At 40.2% G+C, this 20459-nt stretch overlaps 1 protein-coding gene across 3 annotated transcripts; it reads right to left on the bottom strand.

The window, feature by feature from the left end:
* Positions 1-335: 335 nt before the first annotated feature.
* On the bottom strand, positions 336-19785 carry pi4kb (phosphatidylinositol 4-kinase, catalytic, beta). 3 transcript variants are annotated; one of them, XM_026913731.3, is made up of 12 exons: positions 19627-19785; positions 14298-15349; positions 10878-10922; positions 8210-8437; positions 7874-8101; positions 7658-7767; positions 4746-4850; positions 4500-4623; positions 4053-4318; positions 2571-2703; positions 2341-2461; positions 336-2193 (listed from the first exon to the last, which is right to left on the bottom strand). In XM_026913731.3, exons 2-12 carry the CDS (start codon positions 15327-15329, stop codon positions 2012-2014), a joined length of 2574 nt encoding a protein of 857 aa, XP_026769532.1. In that variant the 5' UTR covers positions 15330-15349; positions 19627-19785; the 3' UTR covers positions 336-2011. The 3 variants fall into 3 exon arrangements, with proteins under 3 accessions (XP_026769532.1, XP_026769531.1, XP_026769533.1); XM_026913730.3 differs by having other exon boundaries at positions 19492-19768; XM_026913732.3 differs by lacking the exon at positions 10878-10922 and having other exon boundaries at positions 19492-19767.
* Positions 19786-20459: the final 674 nt, after the last annotated feature.

Below are 20459 nucleotides of genomic sequence, written 5' to 3'. Positions count from 1 at the left end.
AATCTGCACAAATTGACAGGTCCATCTCAGAGTAGCAATTGAGTTGGTAACTTTTCATTAAACATGGAAGCTGCCACCCTCTATCACTGATGTGGCCACATCCAGATTTCCTCCTACACACATTTGATTTTTTTAAACCTTAAATCACAAGTTACTAACCCTTGTCATGGAATACACTCTGTCCTGCACATTTGAGTGTGTTTCCCAGATCAACACAGGAAGTGCTGTTAATTCACTGATTAGTTGAATCAGGTGTGTTGGGAGCAGGGAAAACACTCAAATGTGCAGTCGACACTATAACAGCACTACAGTGGACAACATTAACACTCACAACATGAAACAGATACATTTAATTTATTATACAAAGTAACATTCACAAGTTAGGGGAGGTCATTCACATGATCGTGAGAGATGGTCCGTCAAACAAGTTACAAATGAAGCGAAAAACATAGAAACAAAGAAGTATAAAATGTGAAGACAAAGATGAATAGACACCGAAACGGCTTACTCAAACATGTTCAAATAATTCACAAAAAGTGGGCTTCCACTGAAAAAAAGGTGAATTAAAACTGCTTCTACAGAATGGAGGAACAAGTCTTGTTAATGGAACGCTCAGGTCATGTCTCTTTCTTCATATAATAATAATGATAATAATAACTTTTAAATGTATGCATGTAGTGGCATTTAATAATCTGAAACTAAACATTAATAATGCACTGGGTTCTTCCATTTATTTGCAGGTTTTGTTTTTCTTATCATCTTATCAATTTACACAAATGTCAATCTCCCCCCATTAGCAACATCTCATGAAACTCTCCTGTCAAGTAACTCATGTGCTCAGGGACCAAGTTACCTATTTCAGCACAGCTCCCCGTCACTCTGATAAGAAAAGAGTCCATGTACATTTCTGAAGTTTAAAATTTATATTATGTACATTTGTACACATTAAGGAATCATATATTTCTGCTGCTCAAAAAAACTGAAATGAAATGAAAAAAAAAAGTCAGCCATCCTTGTACATGAGAATGCAAGTAATTGTAAATAAGCAATAAATAGTGTTTTGACTCTTGCTCTGTCATATCACACTTTAATACTTACAATGGTTAGAATTAGACTTTTAGTTTCTCTTCTCTTTAAGTCAATGTCATTAGGTGTCAAGGATCATACCCCACTCATGATTTATCGCATCAGTGGGTTTTTTTCCCTATATGAGCCTGAAAGTATAGTGGCCATGTGGGACCTGGCAAGTTTGACAGCAGGTGTGATTTAAAGGTCAAATAAAGCCAATTAAAAAGCTTTAATGAAACAATTAGTGCCTCTTTGAGAGGCCAATTTTTAAGAGCCTCTCAACCAGCAGCACCTAGCTCAACATTTACATCTGGATTTGAAAGAAGTGTTTGCTTCTCTCAAACTGCAGCTAAAATAACACTGATCAGACAAAACCCACTGATGACTGTGTGCTGTTACCTCTTTCCCTCATATTACACAATGTGCATTACTCAACACATGACTCTGTGCACTGTTGAGTTGTCTCAGCAGGGATTGCAGCATGTGTAGGTGTAAAAGCTGTAGGTTGTTCACAAAAATAGAAATTATTAGTGATACCGAAACCAAACTGCGCAGGAGAACATGAGAATATAAGACGGTAAATACACAGCACATTTATTAGACACAAAAGCAGTTTGAGTCTGAACGCAGTCAAAGGAGGCACTAGCATAGTGGATAAAAGCATATTCCAAAAGGATATCCCAGATCCCAGGAGAAACAACACAGTAAGAGGAAAGGAATAAGAAACTGAGTGAAAGCTTTGAAGAGGGAAAAAAAGACAAAGCAAAACTTCACAGCTGAGACCTCTTGAGAGGGTATAAAATCCATGATCAAAAACTCAGTCTTGGTGTACAAACACGCTAGGATGTTGAAAACAGAAAGGTTGCAAAAGGTTGGGAGTGGCCTCTGAAAGTGGTGCAGCTTTTTCCTAGTCACAATGTTCGAGTCCGCTCTCACACCACATTCACATGATGCCGTTGGTGAGGTACTGGAAGCCGTCGTACAGCTTGGTGGTGATGGAACGCATGGAGCCGTCCACCATCTGCTCCACCAACACCTGCAGCTGCTCCTCAGTCAGGCTCATGTGAAATCGCTCCTTCAGGTTACGAATGGTGCTGGAGCCATGAAAGCAGGGCAGCTGGGAGCCTGGAGAGGAATCACAAACTCTAACCATGAGCAAAAAGTGACTACTAGAGAAGAATTTTGTCATGCTAATCAAAAGAAATGCTACTAAATCTTCCATTGCCACACACTCCAAAAGCTCTTAGAGAACTGCTCAGGGATAGACACTACCTTGCTGCATGATCTCCACTATCTGGATGACTTTCTCCATATGTTTGCGTGCAGCAATGAGACCCTGAAGCATGAGCATCTTGTAATAGTTGAACATGTCTCCATCTTGACCGCCCATGACCTAAAAGATAACCAAAGTTTTGAAATCTGAACAAAAAGCTTGTGTGTGGTACTTTTCATATCTTTCAATATATTTCCTTCCACGCCAATACATATACACGTGTCCTTACATCTACGAACTCATTGGTCAGTTTGAAGGCAGAAGTCTCAAAGCCGAGGTTTCTTGGAGAGCTTGACAAAATGAAGCCAAAGTCAATGTGAATAATATGACCCTCAGAGTCGAGCAAAATGTTTCCGTTGTGCCTGGAAAGCAGAACATTATAAGATCCAATAAGTACTGTACATTATAAAGAGACACTCAGGGTTAATCATAATAATCCACCTGTACACAAACTGCACAGTATGTGGTTTGTTAATAATTGTAGTATCTCTCTTATGTAATAGTGGTCACAGGAGGATGAAATATGCACAGTTTCTTTATATACTGTGACAAGTCTAAGACTTTCACAATCAGTGACTGATTTGATGAATCATCTCACTCCCACGCCAACAAAAGCAGTTGATACTTATTAAATATTTCACTTTTGCAATCCTAAATCATCCACTGTGTACACACAGATACGAGTTTGTATTCATCAAGCCTCTCAGTATTACTGATAAGAATCACGCTGAAAACGTTTTTATGACTAAAATTACTCCCAGTGTAGAGTATGACCTGGGACTAAGATAAATTCCATTCGTGTTTTATGACAGCAACACGCCATAAATGCACTTTGCCTAGAAAGACATTTTACTTTATGGAAGGGTGAAGGCCCTCACATGCTTCCTCTGAGACACGTGAAGCCAGCCAACCGCATCTTTTCAAACCGCTGCTCGTGCTGCGTCACGGGGCAGTGTAACACACACGGAGGAAAGCGCTATCTACCCCCTCCTGCATGCATGAGCTCATAGATGCCCATGATTGGCTAGTGTCTCTGTGACTGATAGGGGAGAGAGCACATACCACCCCCCTCCCACTCACAGAGTATGGCCAATTTAGTACTCTTGTACACATGGATGGCTGTGACATCTTCAGGATTCAAACTAGTGATCTCTGGACAATAAAGTTTTAACCGAATTCTTACAAGTTAGAATGATTGTGTGTTGATATTAATACCTGCATAAAATTATATATGTTTTTGTTGTCTAAAGGTGGTGTTTACAGGAGCAATTACAGACTGAGTTAAAAAATAAAGTTCAAAAGTACAGAATTGTCATTCCTAATAATGGTCCTCTTTACGGTTCTAACTTCTTTTAGGAAAAGAAAGTAAAAGGTATCTGACCAGTACTTGTATTTGTTTGTGAGTCTGTGTTTGTGAGACAGCAGGAGAGAGATTCTTCCTGTTATTTATACACATTATCTGTAATATCTTCTGATTCACATATGCTCATTAATTGTCTTGAGGCACTTTAGTTTTCTTCATTTTAGGTTCCATCAATTGCTATGATGAACCCTGGGAAACAGACATGTTCGGAGACCAAAATATTTACTTCACTTTATTTTACTAATCTCAGTCACTCCTAATAATGGACGAGAGCAATTGTGGCTCCACAGGTCTACACAATGAGCACAAATTAAAACAGGTGTGATGTGATAGAACTTTCAGCCTCACCTGTCCTTAACCTGCAGCAGGTAGCAGATGAGACAGTAACCTGCACAACTCTGCACAAAGTTGCGCTGTGCAGTGAGGAAAGCCTCTGTAGTGTAGTTGCCATGCTCCTGCAGGAAGTAGTCAAGCAGCGAGAGCTGACTCTGCTTCTTCACTTGATGAATGGACACGGCATTGACCACTGGCTCAATCATGCCACTATCAGAGGAGATGACCAGGATCTTATAGGGTTTAATCCACAGAGGGACACGCTCCTGCTCCCAGATTGCCTATAACCACAGAGATGATGATTAACAAATGAACAAGTTTATCAGGTTGTAGATCACAAAATATAAATCTATTTAATGCCAACTAATTATAGTGACATACTAACAAAGTTGCAAAGATCATATTCTGAAAAACACTGAAATTCCTAGTTGAATATCATTAAAGAAAATAAAGGATAATAACCTGTAGTTGCTTCAACACTTGGAAGGCAAGAAGCTCCTGTCTTAGATCATCACCACATTTTACTATGACTGAGAGGAGACGCCAGTTAGGCAGATGCCCATATGGAGAGCCCTCTCGAATTCGTCTGTTTAACAGCAGGAGAGAAAAAGATTAACACAAGTTATTTCAAATAAACTAATAAACAAAAATGAAAAAAAAAAAAAAAAAACCTTTTACCCATGGTATGAAGTGCTTTTCTCTGCTTACCTAACCTTCTCCTGCCAGGGCTCTTTTAAGGCTACTGCTGAGGGATCCTCTGGGTCCTTCTTAAATGTGGTTGGCGTGTGGGCAAGCTGCTCAGAGAGGCGCCGCCTAAATAAGTGCATGGAAACCCAAATTAGGAGAGAGACAATGACCCAAAGTCAATACATACAGAAAAAATACAGAAATCACTTTTAAAAGTTTAAAAGTCTTATTATCACACCAATTAGTCTCTTTGCCCAGTCCGAATCAAAGCACTAGCTATTTGGTTTGGTTTTAATTTCACACTGCATATAATTAAACAAACCAAAAAACAAAAAAAAGATGGGTGAAAGATAAACAAACTCTCTGTAGGTGCACGGTGAAATGACAAATCACCCTGAGCACCGAGAACTAGCATTAAGCAAATGATTCAATTATTATTTAAATAACTAGTTTTAAACATTTTGTGTATTGCATCCAGCGTCCAATAAAACTTTCTTCAGCACTACAGCTCTGTCTTGTGGCTCCATTTGCACCTAGTGGCTCAGTTTATCAGCTTGAATCGACAAAAACTGTCACCAACGACCTATTATAAAGGTTCTGTCTGGATCGGGTAGAATCACTCTCTCAGTGTAACCACTACAGTTCACTGGGAAGCGACCTGGACCGAGACCACTTCGCTCGTGCACTGCCACACTCATTTGCATAAAGAAATGCCCTCAAATCATCACATATGGTAAACAATTTCCCTGTAGAAAGCACAGTAGCCTGCTCATGGTACTTCTTGTGTCTGACGACATGGAGCATGCCAAAAAAGTCTAAGACGACGCAAGAAGGAGATGCAAGAAGTCTAAGAAGAAACTTCAACGACAATGAGGTAAAGATACTGTTGCATTAAGTAGAGCAAAAATGGTTTATTTGGCAATTTTATTTAGTTTAGTTTGTCTAATAAATAAAAATACGAATAAGTACGTGTGTGCATTCTATTTCCCAACTTACATTTAGAAACTATTTCCCCAATTCCATTTAGAAGCCATTTTTGCTATCTTTTCTGCTACTGGTTTTGGAAATGTAATGTATTGCAGTGTGAGAGATATGAATGAAGGTAAGGCATGTCAACATGGTTGGGAAATGCTAGTACAGTCTCCAATTTCTCTCTGAAATATACTCATGGCTAAAAGCACTAGAACAGAGATCAACTAAAACGGCACTGGGCAAACAAAATTGACCGATGATCCACTCCTCACTCTCAGCATAGAGTTTCCATTGGTGATAAAAACACCACAGTCCCTACGCAAAGCTGAATCAGCCAAATCTTGAAACAAGGCATAATCCTAATCGATCTTTAAAATGTTTCTTTTGTATGACTTCACTTTACACTCCTTCTGTTTCATCTCTCTGCATTGTGAACACGGAAATCAGTAATTGCTCGCTCAATTATGCTGATATAATAGACAGTATGTGATATAGAAGCGCCGCATAGTCAGTTTACCTGCTATTACACTTTTCTGCCACAAGGGGTTCTTGCATACACATGGTCAGAAGTGTGAAGAAATACACACATCCTCAAGCATAAGCAAAACTTGATAATGTGAAGTAAAAAAAAAAATAAAAAATTTTAACTAAGATTAATCATGTCAGAACCTTTTCCACCCTCATTGTGAAATTACAACATACAAAAGTGAAAAACAATCGTTGGAAAAATAAAAAAAGTTACAATAACCTTGTTGCATAAGTATGTACACCTATGTATAATTGGGGATGTGGCTGTGTTCAGAATGAACCAATCACATTCAATCTTATGTTCAAAAGTAATTATCATACAGCTGTCATCAATAATTTTTTTCTGATTAACCCCAAATAAAGACCAGCTGTTTCTGTAGGATTTTCTTGACATCTTGGTTTCATGTAACTGCCAAAGCCATGGTCTGTAAAGAGCTTGTACTGTATCTCACTTGTTGAAAAATATCAATCAGGAGAGGTGTACAACAGAATTTCCAAAACATTAGCTGTACCATGGAACACAGCAAAGGCCATCATCAACAAGTGGAAAAAATTGGGCACCACAGCGACATTACAAAGAACAAGATGTCTCTCTAAAATCCATCACTAAAAGAACACCACCCCCGCAGTGAAGCATGGTGGTGGCAGCATCGTGCTTTAGGGCTGCTTATCTTCAGACAGAACTGTGGGTTTTATCAAGGTGGAGGGAATCATGAATAGCTACAAATACCAGTTGATTTTAGTGCAGAACATTCAGGCCTCTGCTAGTAAGCTGAAGATGAAAAGGAATTTAACCTTTCAGCACGACAATGACCCAAAGCATACATCCAAATCAACCAAAGAATAGCTTAACCAAAAGATCAATGTTTTCGAATGACCTAGCCAGAGCTCAGATCTGAATCCAATTAAAAAACTGTGGGGTGACGTGAAGCGAGCTGTGCACAGAAGATGCCCTTACAATCTGGTGGATCTACAATATTTTTGCAAGAACGAGTGGGAAAATATTACCATGTTAAGATGTGCCACGCGGATAGACTCAGCCAAAAAGACTGAGTGGTGTAATGTAATCAAAAGGTGCTTCAACACTGTATTAGTTTAGGGGTGTGCACACTTATTCAACTCAGTTATTGTAAGTTTTTTATTTTTCCTTTTTACCCTAAAAAAGCTTCTGATTGTTTTTCACTTTATTTGTATACTTTACAATTTCACACTGAATGTGGGAAATGACCTGACACGATTTATCTTACTGTCATTCTTTTACTTAATAAAACCTGCCATTTAACAGGGGTGTGTAGACTTTTTAAATCCATTGTATACATACGCACGGTTGATAAATGAGGCGTCAGGTATTGATTCAAATGGACTAAAATGATGCATACGTCAGAGGCTCTGTAGAGGTTATTGTGAGTCTAGCTAAATGTATCAAAGTGTACCTGATATCTCCAGCAGCAATAAAAATTGGCTCTTTGCTTTCCTGGCTGGTGATGCTATCAACTGAGAACTGGGAGATGTTGTCACAGCTGTTAGTATGGATCTCGGGCAGCTAAAGAGGAACAAGGGATAGATAAATTTACAGAAGGACAAAATAAACAATTTGTTAAAAAAAAAAAAAACAGAGCAAAACAAAAAGAGCAGCTGTGTCATTGTACCTCAACCTGGAGCTCTCCAATATCATCCACGGACCAGGCCTCATCATCGTTGTCGTAGTTGGGAACAGTAGAGAAGCTGCTGGCGCGCTGCTCGGCTGTGATACCACAGTCTGGGAGATTCTCTACGGATCGTGTGCTGCGGATGCGTGTTTCTGGAATCCTCACTGGTACACTTGACGTCTCAAAGTTCTCACACTCCAGAACTTCCACATAGATTAGATATGGTGCCTGAGAACAATATAAAATTAAAGAAATGTGTCAAATGCCTCAATACAAGGATTCATATGAATTATTTTAATTATTTTGAAGAAAATAAGAAAAAAAAAAAATTCTCACTTTGTCTTTTGAGTTGAGCACAACGGCCTGTGTGTGAGGAACTCGCACCACATGGTGGTCGAACGCCGCAGTGGGCAGCCACACACGTGCTGGCAGCTTGTGGTTAAGCAGCGAGAGCTCAGAGATGAGTCTCTGTGTCTTCTGCTCCTTGGTGGGCAGAGTGGCCAGTCTTTTCCCAATACCCATCAGAGACTTAATGAACTCACGCTGAGGAGTCAGACGTACAGGCTGACAGGAGGACAGTAGAGTGCCAAAGACAAGGAAAGAGGGGAGAGGAAACAGAAATTGAAGACTGAAATTTGAGTACATGTATTTCGCAAATATACCATCAAAACACTAGTGACCAACAAGCGGCAAAAGTTACTGGTAATAGTGACAACTGAGACTGCAATTACTACAAAACAAAACGTGTAGACAGCCAAATTAAACATGCATGACACAATCATTATGAAATCAAAGCAAAGTATGAGGGTGTAAACAAATGAGGGGGAAAAAAACACACACAAGAGTGCTTTCTAGCGACAGCTGACCATAGGATGGCACAAGTGTGACATGAATGAACAACCTGAATGAGAGCATTACTGAGATGAAAAATGAGCCCATTCCACAATGGCAGATGTGGAGCAAGACTCGTCAAACTCCTCCATATGTGTTATCTGCAGTTATTTACTGCTCCCATGGTAATACGGAGACATAAATTTGAGTACCACGTATACGAGGCTGTAGAGAAAGCTTAACCACAAATCATTTACCTAGAAGGTGAAATCACATTTTAGCGAATGCTTAAACAAAGGCAGGTACATCCCATTTAACCACATTATCAAGAACAGAGTGCTGATGATTGCATGGTGATTGATTTACCATAGTAACAGACAATACCTCAAGGTAACAGCTTTATAGAAGTAATTCACTGTTTGAATAACAATAACAAGAGAGAGTTTGTTTACTTAGCGAACCCCACAAACAGCTAATTAAAATAAATGTAGGCAGACCTATTCAAAGTATCATTCTATATAAAATCCATAATCTAACTAAATTACTGACTGTAGGATTAGATCAGAAATAATTCTGGCACAAGGAAATCAATGCCAAGTACCAGATATAGAGGACCACAAAATATTTTTACAGTTGAGTTAAAGAAAAAGAAAGACCCAGTTTCAGACCCAGCACATTAGGAAGACATTATTCCTGCATTTACGTGTTTGACTCCATTATGGCTATTTGGTACTGTTTCCAGCCGAAGTGCCTGAGGACAGCAAACTGACTTTATGGTTAGGGGAGCAAACAATCAATTATGGACTTTGTCTAGACTAAAGGCCTGTGCACACCAAACACACGCACCAAGTAAAAGGTGGTGACAAGATTTTAACAAACATATTTCTATTAGGGCTGCACGATACAATAATGCTTTAAGTGTGTAAAATCAATTTAAATTATATTTATAAAAACTGAAAATGACATAATCAACATACATTACATATTCTTTTGCAGAAAAAAAAAATGCATTCTCTGCTATGGGCGTCGTCCTAAAACTTTGACTTTTCGTAACATTCTGAAGTATTAAAATCATTCAGTTATCGCAAGCCCTTGCGATATGCATATCACGATATTTTGATCATTTCGATATATTGTGCAGCCCTAATTTCTATAAACGCCTGCACATCTAGAATGACACTGCTGCGCTGCACAGATGCATCTGGTTTTTGTCTGTGATGACTTCATTTTGGTGAAAACCAAAAAGGTAAGACTGTATTCACATAACAGACTGGTCATGATGTTAACCAGACAACACAGATGATACATGCTAACTTGTGGCAGAGCTCAAAGAGTAGAATGACAAGTAGAGTGACTACAAAAATGCATATCGCCAGGGTGTGGGGTTTTATGCTTTTACATGATTTCAGCTCCTACTAATTCAACTCTCCATAATCTACATTTATTTACAAATATATGGCCAAACACTGCTCAGCGTGCATCGTTACCTGGTCATTTATGCATTTTTGGCAAGGACGGTGCTAGAATATGCAGATATGCCGTCATGTGACAGTAAAATGGTCACTGTACATCCTGAGGTCCTGTATGTGCAGACGTTGCCGCCTTCTTTAAGGACTGGATGAACCCAGAATTGCTATCTTTCCTTTTTCATGTGTTTCTTTTAGGATAAGGATAACACACTCCACAGAAGCTGACAGATAGATAACTGAATAAAGTAATAAAGTAAATTATTTTTCACTTTTGTAAAATGTAGTTGCCCCATGTTCGGTGTGAAAAGGCCTTAAGGCTCCTTAAATGATCTCTGTTCAATAATCAGCAAACTTGGGCTTTTACAGATGTCAAACTTTCACCAGAAAAGAGAAACCCTTCTTTAATTGTTCCATTAATTACAACAATGGGTAGGATAACAGGAGGAAAAAAGACAAAGGCTACGTTTACAAGCATGTCAGCTCATAGACATAATCGCAAGTCTCATTGGACAAGTGTCCTGCTGATACCGAAATACAGCAAAATAAATGGTATTAATAATACAATGATCTCGGGATGACATGCTTGCAAATTTTAAAAGGCACACATCTGAAGGAATCTGGGAGTCCAACCCCAACTGCAAACAGAAGCAGCCATCATCCCACAATGCACAGATAAGAATGCTATTAGACAGTGGTTGACTTACGGTACCAGCCTCTAACTCAAGACTGTCGGAGCTGGAGCTCATGTCCTGGGAAAAGGAGGGGTGGGTTACGGTGCAAGAGCAGGGGGAGTGGTGGAAGGGGGTAAGAGCAAGACAAAACAAAACAAACACAAAGCTCACGATTATGTTTAAAGATACAACTTCATGGCTCCATGACTCAACAAGTCTCAAAGCCTCTGGGCCACACGGTTCTGTTTCTGCAGCCAGTGCTTAGGATAAATGAACACAGCACAGACATCTTAACCTCTCTTTCTCTCGGACACCGACCAGATGTGCTCCTACAGCTGCAGTTCATTTACACAGCTTAGCAGTAACGTCTTTCCAAAGGCAGAGTTTGTACGCTAAACAGAATTTGCATGCTAACTCACTACAGTAGCACTTACACGGAAATGCCAACCCAGTCTAATAGAAAAACAAGATTTTTTTTAAGAATTGCAGTCGCCAAGTACATCAAGTTTCAGCTGACTGCCCTGTGGGTCACGTTCTTCACCAACCGAACTTAATCACCACCACACGCTTTGAATAAGACTGATGGGGAATAAAAGTGTAGCTCACTTCATATGTAATTTAATGGTTTTGACTAAATATGTTTAGACTCATAAAACAAGACAAATTTTCAAAACACATAAGGTTTTTTTTTCCATTCATCTGGATTCTTTTGCAGCTTTCGTTACAATTGTACCAAATAATCATTTATACATTTTAGCCCAAGTAATGGGCTAAAGCAAAACACTTAAAAATAATAAATAGTACTAATAGTTAGTGACGTCTCTGTACATTGCGAAATGCACACTGTAATGCTGCCATGACGCAAGACATCTACTGCAATAACCTTAAGTGATAAGAATCCTTATCACTTCCCAGCCAACTAGGAATGTGGAGAACAAATCAATCAGTCCAGACTTTATGAAATTGTGCATTAAAAATAAGAATGGAAAACAAAAAAAACCCTGAAGTGGAACAAACAAAGCTCAGCAAACATTACCAAAGGCCCAGGATATATTATCCTAAGAACACACAAACTGATCATCTGATCTTTCACATGATACTAGCCATGAGCTCTCTAACACAAGATGGAAAAAATGCTGAGAGCCAAACGAGCACAAAATTACAGAGAAGGCTTTCTTGCCAAGTGTTGCTTTCAGCTTGTTTACAAAAGCTCCTGTCTCATTGGTTAGGCAGCGGCTGTGATTCATCAGAGACAAGAGACGAGTCCAAACTCCTCTAGATTAAACCGTAATCTCTGCTCAGGGAGCCGCCATCAGCCTGGACATTTGTGGTCAACATGCTGCAGCAGTTATGCTGTGTTTGTCTCTTACGATAATGCTGCTACACGGGATCTCTCGTTCATTCTCATCCCAAAGCCTGGCATACTGACTTCTGGCCTAGATCAGGGCTTGAACTTTCTGAAGAACAGACAATTCAGCCAATCATAAGCAAGCTTACAACAAAGATGGGTGGAGCCAGAGTGTGTTGGGTAAAGCAAAACCTTGGCATAAATATGACAGTGGCTATTGCTGCTCCCAAACAAACCAGGAACAAACTGGAGTTCAAATGAAAACATCTTGTGGCAGAGAAGTGAATCTGGTCATTATGTAAGGAATAACACACAACAGAAATATATAATTCTAAAATAATGCACATCAGGGGAGTGTGATGCTGCAGGTGCACAAATGCCACCCATGAAGTGCATTATTATCGTATAATAACTGTCTGTTGTGTGTTATTCTGCTTAAACCACAGTAATTTGGTATAAAACAAACAATTACAATGTGTCATTATTAATGAATGGCACGTTGTACATATTAATAGTTTATAGTAAGATTTAAAGTTGAGGAACATCTGAGAGACAAGTTAGTTCCCATTCTCACTTATGTTATAGCTGCAATGAACAGTCAATCTCTCTCTCTCTCTCTCTCTCTCTCTCTCTCTCTCAAAAAACATGATTTACTGAGCTGGGAATCTTACAACTGATACCCCTTCCATAAATGTTAAATAAATGTCTACTAAAATACATTATCATTATAATTAACAATTATAATTAATTTTTTAAATCCATTTATTATTAATATTTGATTATGTGGAGTGTCTGCAGTACAAGTCCCTGTGTATGAGCTGTTACTATAGAAATTACGTATTTTATAACGTATAAATGCATTAATTATAACATATAAAGAATGCATTAATATTAACCTGTGGTTCACGTTACTGCCGGAACTACTCTCTGAGCCGTTCTGTCTTCGGACCGACTAGATTCGAGAATTCAAACACTCCGTGGTATAATTCAGGCCAACGCCTGAAATAATCTGAATTACTAAAACACTTCAGTGCTACAAAGCAATGCTCGAGCCAGGTGTGGCACTCCATTAAATTATATATAACTACTCCTTATGCTAAAATCATAATTGTGTTTTAAACCCAGATATCACAGCTAAAGCTAGGTTCCGCTGCTTTTTCATGCTTTTGCTATCAAAATACTAGATTAAACAAGGATTCAGTTTTCACAATGCCTCAAGATGTTATTTTCTCTGCATATATTGTATATATTTATTCTTAGGGCTCTAAATCAACACAGGTTCATAGCAAAAACTTCCGTAACACTAATCCTCGTCCACATCACCACAGCTGCAATCGCATCTGAATAATGACATCAGTGTTGCTATGGCAACACAAACAGGCAAGTAAAAGAGATGGGCATTCTACAGTGAAGGAAAAAGATAATGATTATGCCCACTCATTATGATGATTATAAGATACCTGTCAGAGGCCACAAGATGTATTATAGAAAGAAAAAAAAAAAAACTCAGTCATGTTTGCTTCACTTCTATTCAGCATAAAGCACAAAGGACTATGATTATGTGAACACTCCTATTTCAGGGATCTTCTCATGTAACACCAGACTCTGTGCATTGTTTCTTAGATACCTGATGTGATCTAGGCGATTGTATCCATACCTCGAAAAATCACTTCTTAATATAATTTGGCCTGATGGATGAGCAAAAAGAAAAGACAGCAAAATGAACCTGATTGTGGCAGTGACTTTTCTAACAATGAAATTCAAATAAAGATGAAAAATGTCACTCATCAGAGATGCGTCTCAGGGGCTTGGAATAATTAATGAACTGAAAAATCCTGAACGTTGATGGATGCCTCTTACTGACTTCTACATCTGAGAATGCAAGTCTATGAATTAAACAGTGACATTTTTAAGCGGTTTTCAATTAGCTTGTGTCCGATTCCTTTATCTGGATGGTCACACCCTCTAACACTGATGCTGTAGCCATGAAAAATTAAATTACATATTCAAAACACTGACACACACACAGACACAGTGATCAAAGAAGAATTTAAAATTAAGCCATTTCATGCAGCAGATTTCTCTCACAGATTCAGACTGCTCACCTCATCCTGACTGATTTCCACTTTCGGGTTGCTGGCTGTCCTTTTGAGGTTGCTGCTGAGGCTGATGCTGGCGGTGGCGTCTGATTTGGAGCGCTGATGAGTGCGCTTTGAGGGCGAGAGGCCGTGCTCGCTCACGTTTGGGCCGAGGATGTGGTTCTGCTGCTGCTGCTGGTGGAGGCGAGCACGCTGACCGGTCGGCTTCAGCTCGTCGGACAGGATGAGTCTGCGCAGCTTGGTGCCACGCGAGTGCCTCTGTGTGGAAATGTGCATATCAGATGAATAAGCGCCGAGCAGCCAGGCGCACTGCAGTGAGAAGCCGATGCTCTGGCGGCAGCGGTGCACCACGTATGGCTTAATGGCGTCACCCACGTCCTCGTCCATGTGGATGTACATGTTGAGCAGCTGTGGCAGGTAGAAGTCCACATCCTCGTCTCGGAAACTGAAGAGCCGATTGCCAATGTAGGCCTGCACACCGGGCTCCTTGGAGTTGTATAGGTACGAGATGGCCATGGAAATGTCAAACAGCTTGGATTCGAACAGGCGTAGAAGCCACGACTGCTTGGATGAGTTGTTCTTGTGGCGACGGCGCGCACTCTTCACCGTGCCCACTGCTGGCACCTCCTCCTCCTCCGTGATCTTCGGAGGCTTGCCTGATCCTGTACCTTCCCCGTTCAAGGGCTCAGTGTGTTCAGTTCCATTCACCAGGTGAGGTGCAGCAGTGGGCAAAGGTGTCTCTCCATCACCTTTGAGGAACTTCACCTTCTGCAGCACCTCCTGGCAGGCTTTCTTGGCTACTTCAGTATCAATAACCAGACTCAGCTCACCAACACCCTCTGATATGACATCCAGTGGAGGGCTAGAAGCTGGTAGGCCTTCGCTGGCACTGGGGCTGGAGCTGGTCAGAGGCCGTGGGCCAGAGGATGGTGAGGAGGGCAGGGAGAGAGACGAGGTAGTGGAGGTGGACGAGGCTGACGGACTCTTCTGTAGCTCCTCCAGATGGGAAGGGGAAAGCTCCAGCTCTGTGTCACCCATGGCCAGATAAGGTTAGGCCCCTATATGGAAAAAAAAAAGAGAGAGAGAGAAAGAGAAAGAGAGAATGAGAAAACAGCATCAGGTCACTGTGGCTTGGTTTAGCTTAATCCTAAAATCTCAGCTAAATTATTAAAACTGTCTATCTACTGTATTTGTCAAAAATAACAAACTGCAACTAATTGCAACTAAAGTGCACACACACACAAAGCACTCAACTCATATTACACATATTCTCTGTCAGTTCCTGCGTCATCCTGAGTAAAGTACAAACCAGCCTACTCCTCTCTACACATAAAGCTCTGCATAGTCCCATCCTCCTTATTGCTACCAAGTTTTTTGTTCTGTTACACCCACGGCTCACAGGATAAAGGCTCCCAATATGGCGCTACTGGTGGGCCATAAAGGTGGCTACGTACTTCATATAAGTGTATTCAAAAAGAAGTAGGACATTGCACCGCTCGGGGCTCAGAATGCGTATGAGGGAGCTGTGAGCTGAACCAACATCACGGCATTAAAAGAAAATCTCTTCTGGACCAATCACAGATATTACAGATATCACACAGATATCACAGATATAAAGGCTCCCAATATGGCGCTACTGGTGGGCCATAAAGGTGGCTACGTACTTCATATAAGTGTATTCAAAAAGAAGTAGGACATTGCACCGCTCGGGGCTCAGAATGCGTATGAGGGAGCTGTGAGCTGAACCAACATCACGGCATTAAAAGAAAATCTCTTCTGGACCAACATCACGGCATTAAAAGAAAATCTCTTCTGGACCAATCACAGATCCTATTCAGACTCTGTCTCTGGTAATCACACGTGGACAGAACTAAAAACATCAGGATCAGGGTCAGAGTCAAATGCATTTTAAGATCCGATCAGATCACTTGTGGAGGTGATTCCGGGACAAATGCAGCCACATTACATTTGTCTAAGAACTCATTTCTACACAACTAAAACTCAGGCCTTGGACCAATCGCAGACGGGGATGTCTCAGAACAACAGATGTAATGTTTATGGTTGAGGCCCGTGCTAAAGTCATCATGACTACGCCCTACTCCTTCCAAGGGCTTTGGAGCTTCCTGCTTTTGGAAAGGTAAAAAGTAGCAACAGCTTGGAATACACTTTAACGTCTTTTTTTTTTTTTTTTTTTAAAGTTGAAACCAATGCTCTTCTGTTGCACAATCACTGACACGTAAACAAAAATCAATACTGCACTTTAGTAACAGACAGACTTAGCCCGAGAAAATCTGCCCACATTGCCACCTAGTTCTCCTCAAGAAATTTACAAAAATGCAAACAAATACAAATGCACAAGCTGAAGGCTGTCCCCAAGGGAGCAATAAAAAACGGCCATTATTAATTCAGAGTAATAGGTCGGGAGCAAAGTGTCCCTCAGCTGAACCTTTTGAAAGCAGCCACTGAGAGAGCCCCTAGAAGAAAAGGCTTTTTATCATTTCAGTATGTAGTGATCCTCGAAATGGCTGCTGTGGGTGTTTCCTCTTTAAAGTCTCATCTGTAGGCTGCATCACTTCAGGTTTCAACCTCAGTGCAAGAGCTCTGTTCGCACTCCTCACGAATATGAACTCAAACTGCCCTGTCTTTCTTGCGCAAAAGACGTCTTTTCTGTTTAAAGTACACAAAGAGATCAAGACCAGACTAGCCAACGTAGCAGGCGGATCATTACGTGCTGGGGTAGACTTTGGAATTACAGTATCTCAGTAACTGTTTCTAACTTGCTTACCCTTTCCCTTCCAACACCGTCACCTCTCACCTTGTTTTCTTCTCTCTTCTCCCTTTTCTATACTGTACAATTTTACGTAACCAGCACCTTCGCCTAAGTTAAATAGCCATGGTGTCGTTTTAATTTAAAAAGTGACTTGGATTACAGTTTACATTCAGTAAATGCTAAAATTTTATTGAGTTTTACAGGTTTGTTGTCTAATTAATCGCATCACGTTCATGACTACTCAGTGCCTTTTGAGCATAAAGCTCTCTCAAGCCCAGCTGCTTGAGCTTAGCTCCACACGTGATCTGGGCTTTTCATGCAAATGTTACTGTGACCATGTGAGGACACTTCCCCTTAACCACACTTTCCTCAACTACACCATGTTCTCTAGTGCCTAAAACTTCCCCCAGGCCATGTTACCTCACCAGCAGGTCATTATCAGTTAGTAACATATCAAGTCTCAATCAATATGAACACAGCAAGAAGAGAAGATAGAAAGACAGTGTATATATAAATATAAAAAAGATTTCTTCTCTCCATCTCTAAAGATGCAGTACAAGACTAGCCATTATAAACTCTGTGCCTCTATCAGGGGTTTTACACATGAGAGTCTCAAGCTTTATAATTAAACCTCAACATCTCTCAGATACGAGATATAAAGCTCCACTCATATCTTTGGTCAAATTAATCAGAATCAGACGAATATCTAAGAGAGGTACATAAAATGGCTAAAAAATAAACTATGTCCTAAGGGTGATAGTTTTAATCAACTCAAGCAATGACCAAAAAAAAAGAACGCAAATATAAATGACGCTTGTCAGACGCCAAAGACGAATCTTTTCTAAACAATTTGATCCAGCTCAACTGAAAGTCATTGTTTTAGTGATGCTTGTTGTAAGTATGCCCGAGTTGCCATTCCTAAATACCTAGCCTACAGATAAGCATCTGTTAACACCCACAATTCCTTGCGGACTGAGCACGCGCATATATCTCCTTTCAGTGGATTTTCTGAATAAGGTGCTTACATGAAACAAACGTCCAATTAAAACAGGCATATTCCAGGGGTGGGAATCGGAATTTCGGGAATCAGAATATTGTCTTAATCTGAATCGGGCAATCGGGGTGCGGCGTTCACATGACTCAATACTAATTCGAATATTTGCAAATTAATCTGATTAATATTGACGTGCATGTGAACACAGCCAGTATTAGATGATTTGGTGTGATACTGAAAGCTCAGCTGTGTATGCGTATGTCTATGCGTATGTGTCAGCGTGTGTGTGTGTGTGTGTGTGTGTGTGTGTGTGTTGTGACCACAGTCACTGAACACACGTCTCCTGTTGCAGTGGAAACAGCTTCGAGTGGCTCCGACGCTGACAGACGACACCTCATCCACCTCACACAACAATGAGCAGAAAGAGAAAACCTGGATCAGATCATCTTTCCTTGGTCCTAGCAAGCAAAACTTGTCACGATTATGATGATTATGATGATGGACAACAACAATAGCCCAAAAAAATGAAATCCCTGTCACTGTGGTTTACGTGTCAGGGGTCTGGCAGGAGGAATCTGAGGCTTTATTATAGATCACAATCAAGCAGGATGAAAGCTGAATGAGTTTAAAGCCATGTTCAGTATCATGCATGTCAGGTTCCATCTGATTCACTGCAACTCGAAACCAGCTCACTAGGATTTAACCAACTTGGCTCAGTGGGTGGAAAGTTCAGAAAGAAACAGCTCTAATAAAACATTACGTGTTTGCTTAAGGTGCTGAAAATATCTGACTAGTTGGATTATGGTAATAAAATCAATCTGAAATATGATTAGAAAGCGTCCAGTGGATATTGTGCACTACACAGCATCCATCCCAGGCTGAGAAAAGCTCATCATTTAGCCTAGACAGCTTTAGGCATTAGACTACCAAACAACGCTACACTTTTGATTAATAATTATCTTTAAAAATAATAGCAATAATAATAATAATAATCTGAAGCCACTACGCTAACTAGCAATAAAACAGTGCTAATGACGCTAGCTTGAGCTAGCTAATCTAGTTAGACAAACTGCTCGTGCAAGAACTGTTTATCCAGCAAGATAATATAAACACCACACACACACACACACACACACACACACACACACTTATTACTAATTAATAACTGTCATTCCTGCCATTAAGCAGAAGATATCAGAGAGATTAGTGAGTCAGTAGGTGCTGCTTTACGGCAGGCCGATGGAAAATGTTGCGTTCACTTAGCTAGCATTGAGGAGATTGCTAGGTTAGCTAACTTAGCAAAGCCAATGTCAATACAAACCACTAAAACTATTAGCTACAAAGGGCACAACAACAATTTATGGTTTACACGCACATCAAATACCGAGCTACAAGTTAATATGGTAAGAGGAAGTTGTTTTAAATAGCTGGTTTACCTCAAGAGGATTAAACAGCTCGTCAACGCTAGCTTAGCATCACCAGCTAGCTGACCTGAACGCAGTAGTTCACTTCTTGACGCATTAACTAGTTAAAGCTGAGAGTAACCGATGGATGCGGACATCTTCTCTTACCGAGTGAACTGGGTGGTGAGATTACTCGGTCTGTCTCTGCTCTAACTGCTCCATTTGGAAGCTACGATTCCCCGAATGATGCCGAATAACCGGCAAGCAGTTGGTCGGTAACATCCTAATTCAGCCCAGGGCACTTTCCCTACCGACTTCAACTTGGTAACGTCCATGTTCTAGGTGCACAAAACACAAAGTGTAAATGGCAAACGGAACTTGCAGTCTGTTCTGAGTAATACATTTCATCCGACAGGATGTTTTAAATTGATAGAAAACACGACATTCGTAAAGTAACTATAAAATGTTTAAGTTTTTTTCAAATAAAATCTGTGATGTAAAACTTTCCACCCCTGGAATAGTGGATTGTTCCAACTGGAAGTGGCAAGGGGAAGTGAGTAGGGAATGAACTTGGACGAAAACTTTTGCACTTCTTTACAACTGATTAAGGAATGACCACTACCCAGAGTATTAAAAGGGTGGCACTGCAATATCAAACGTTGAACAAACAAACAAGCAATAATTTATTGAAGATTTGAAGTGAAACATAAAGCTATTGTGCTTTTTTGAACCTCCTGCTTCTTCATGGTTAATATACACCTTTCACATGGTTAGTCAATATTGAGGTAAATGGACTGTGAATAAATGAAAGTGAGGGAAGTGGCTCTAAAACAAGACACTGACTGAGCTGTTTGTGCAGCACAAGTTGTCACAGGTTGTGCTTTGTCTCTGTGTTAAACCATGTCACACCGGAGCTCGTGGTTATAATCATTGCATAGATTTGCATCTGCTTTGAGTGTTCAAGTCCCACTGAAAACATCAATATCTCAGTTTAAGCTTGT

This window comes from Pangasianodon hypophthalmus, chromosome 1, assembly GCF_027358585.1.
Source record: "Pangasianodon hypophthalmus isolate fPanHyp1 chromosome 1, fPanHyp1.pri, whole genome shotgun sequence".
In the NCBI taxonomy this organism is placed as follows: domain Eukaryota; kingdom Metazoa; phylum Chordata; class Actinopteri; order Siluriformes; family Pangasiidae; genus Pangasianodon; species Pangasianodon hypophthalmus.
The sequence above is the reverse complement of the archived record's forward strand: the minus strand, read 5'-3'. Positions and strand labels throughout refer to the sequence as shown.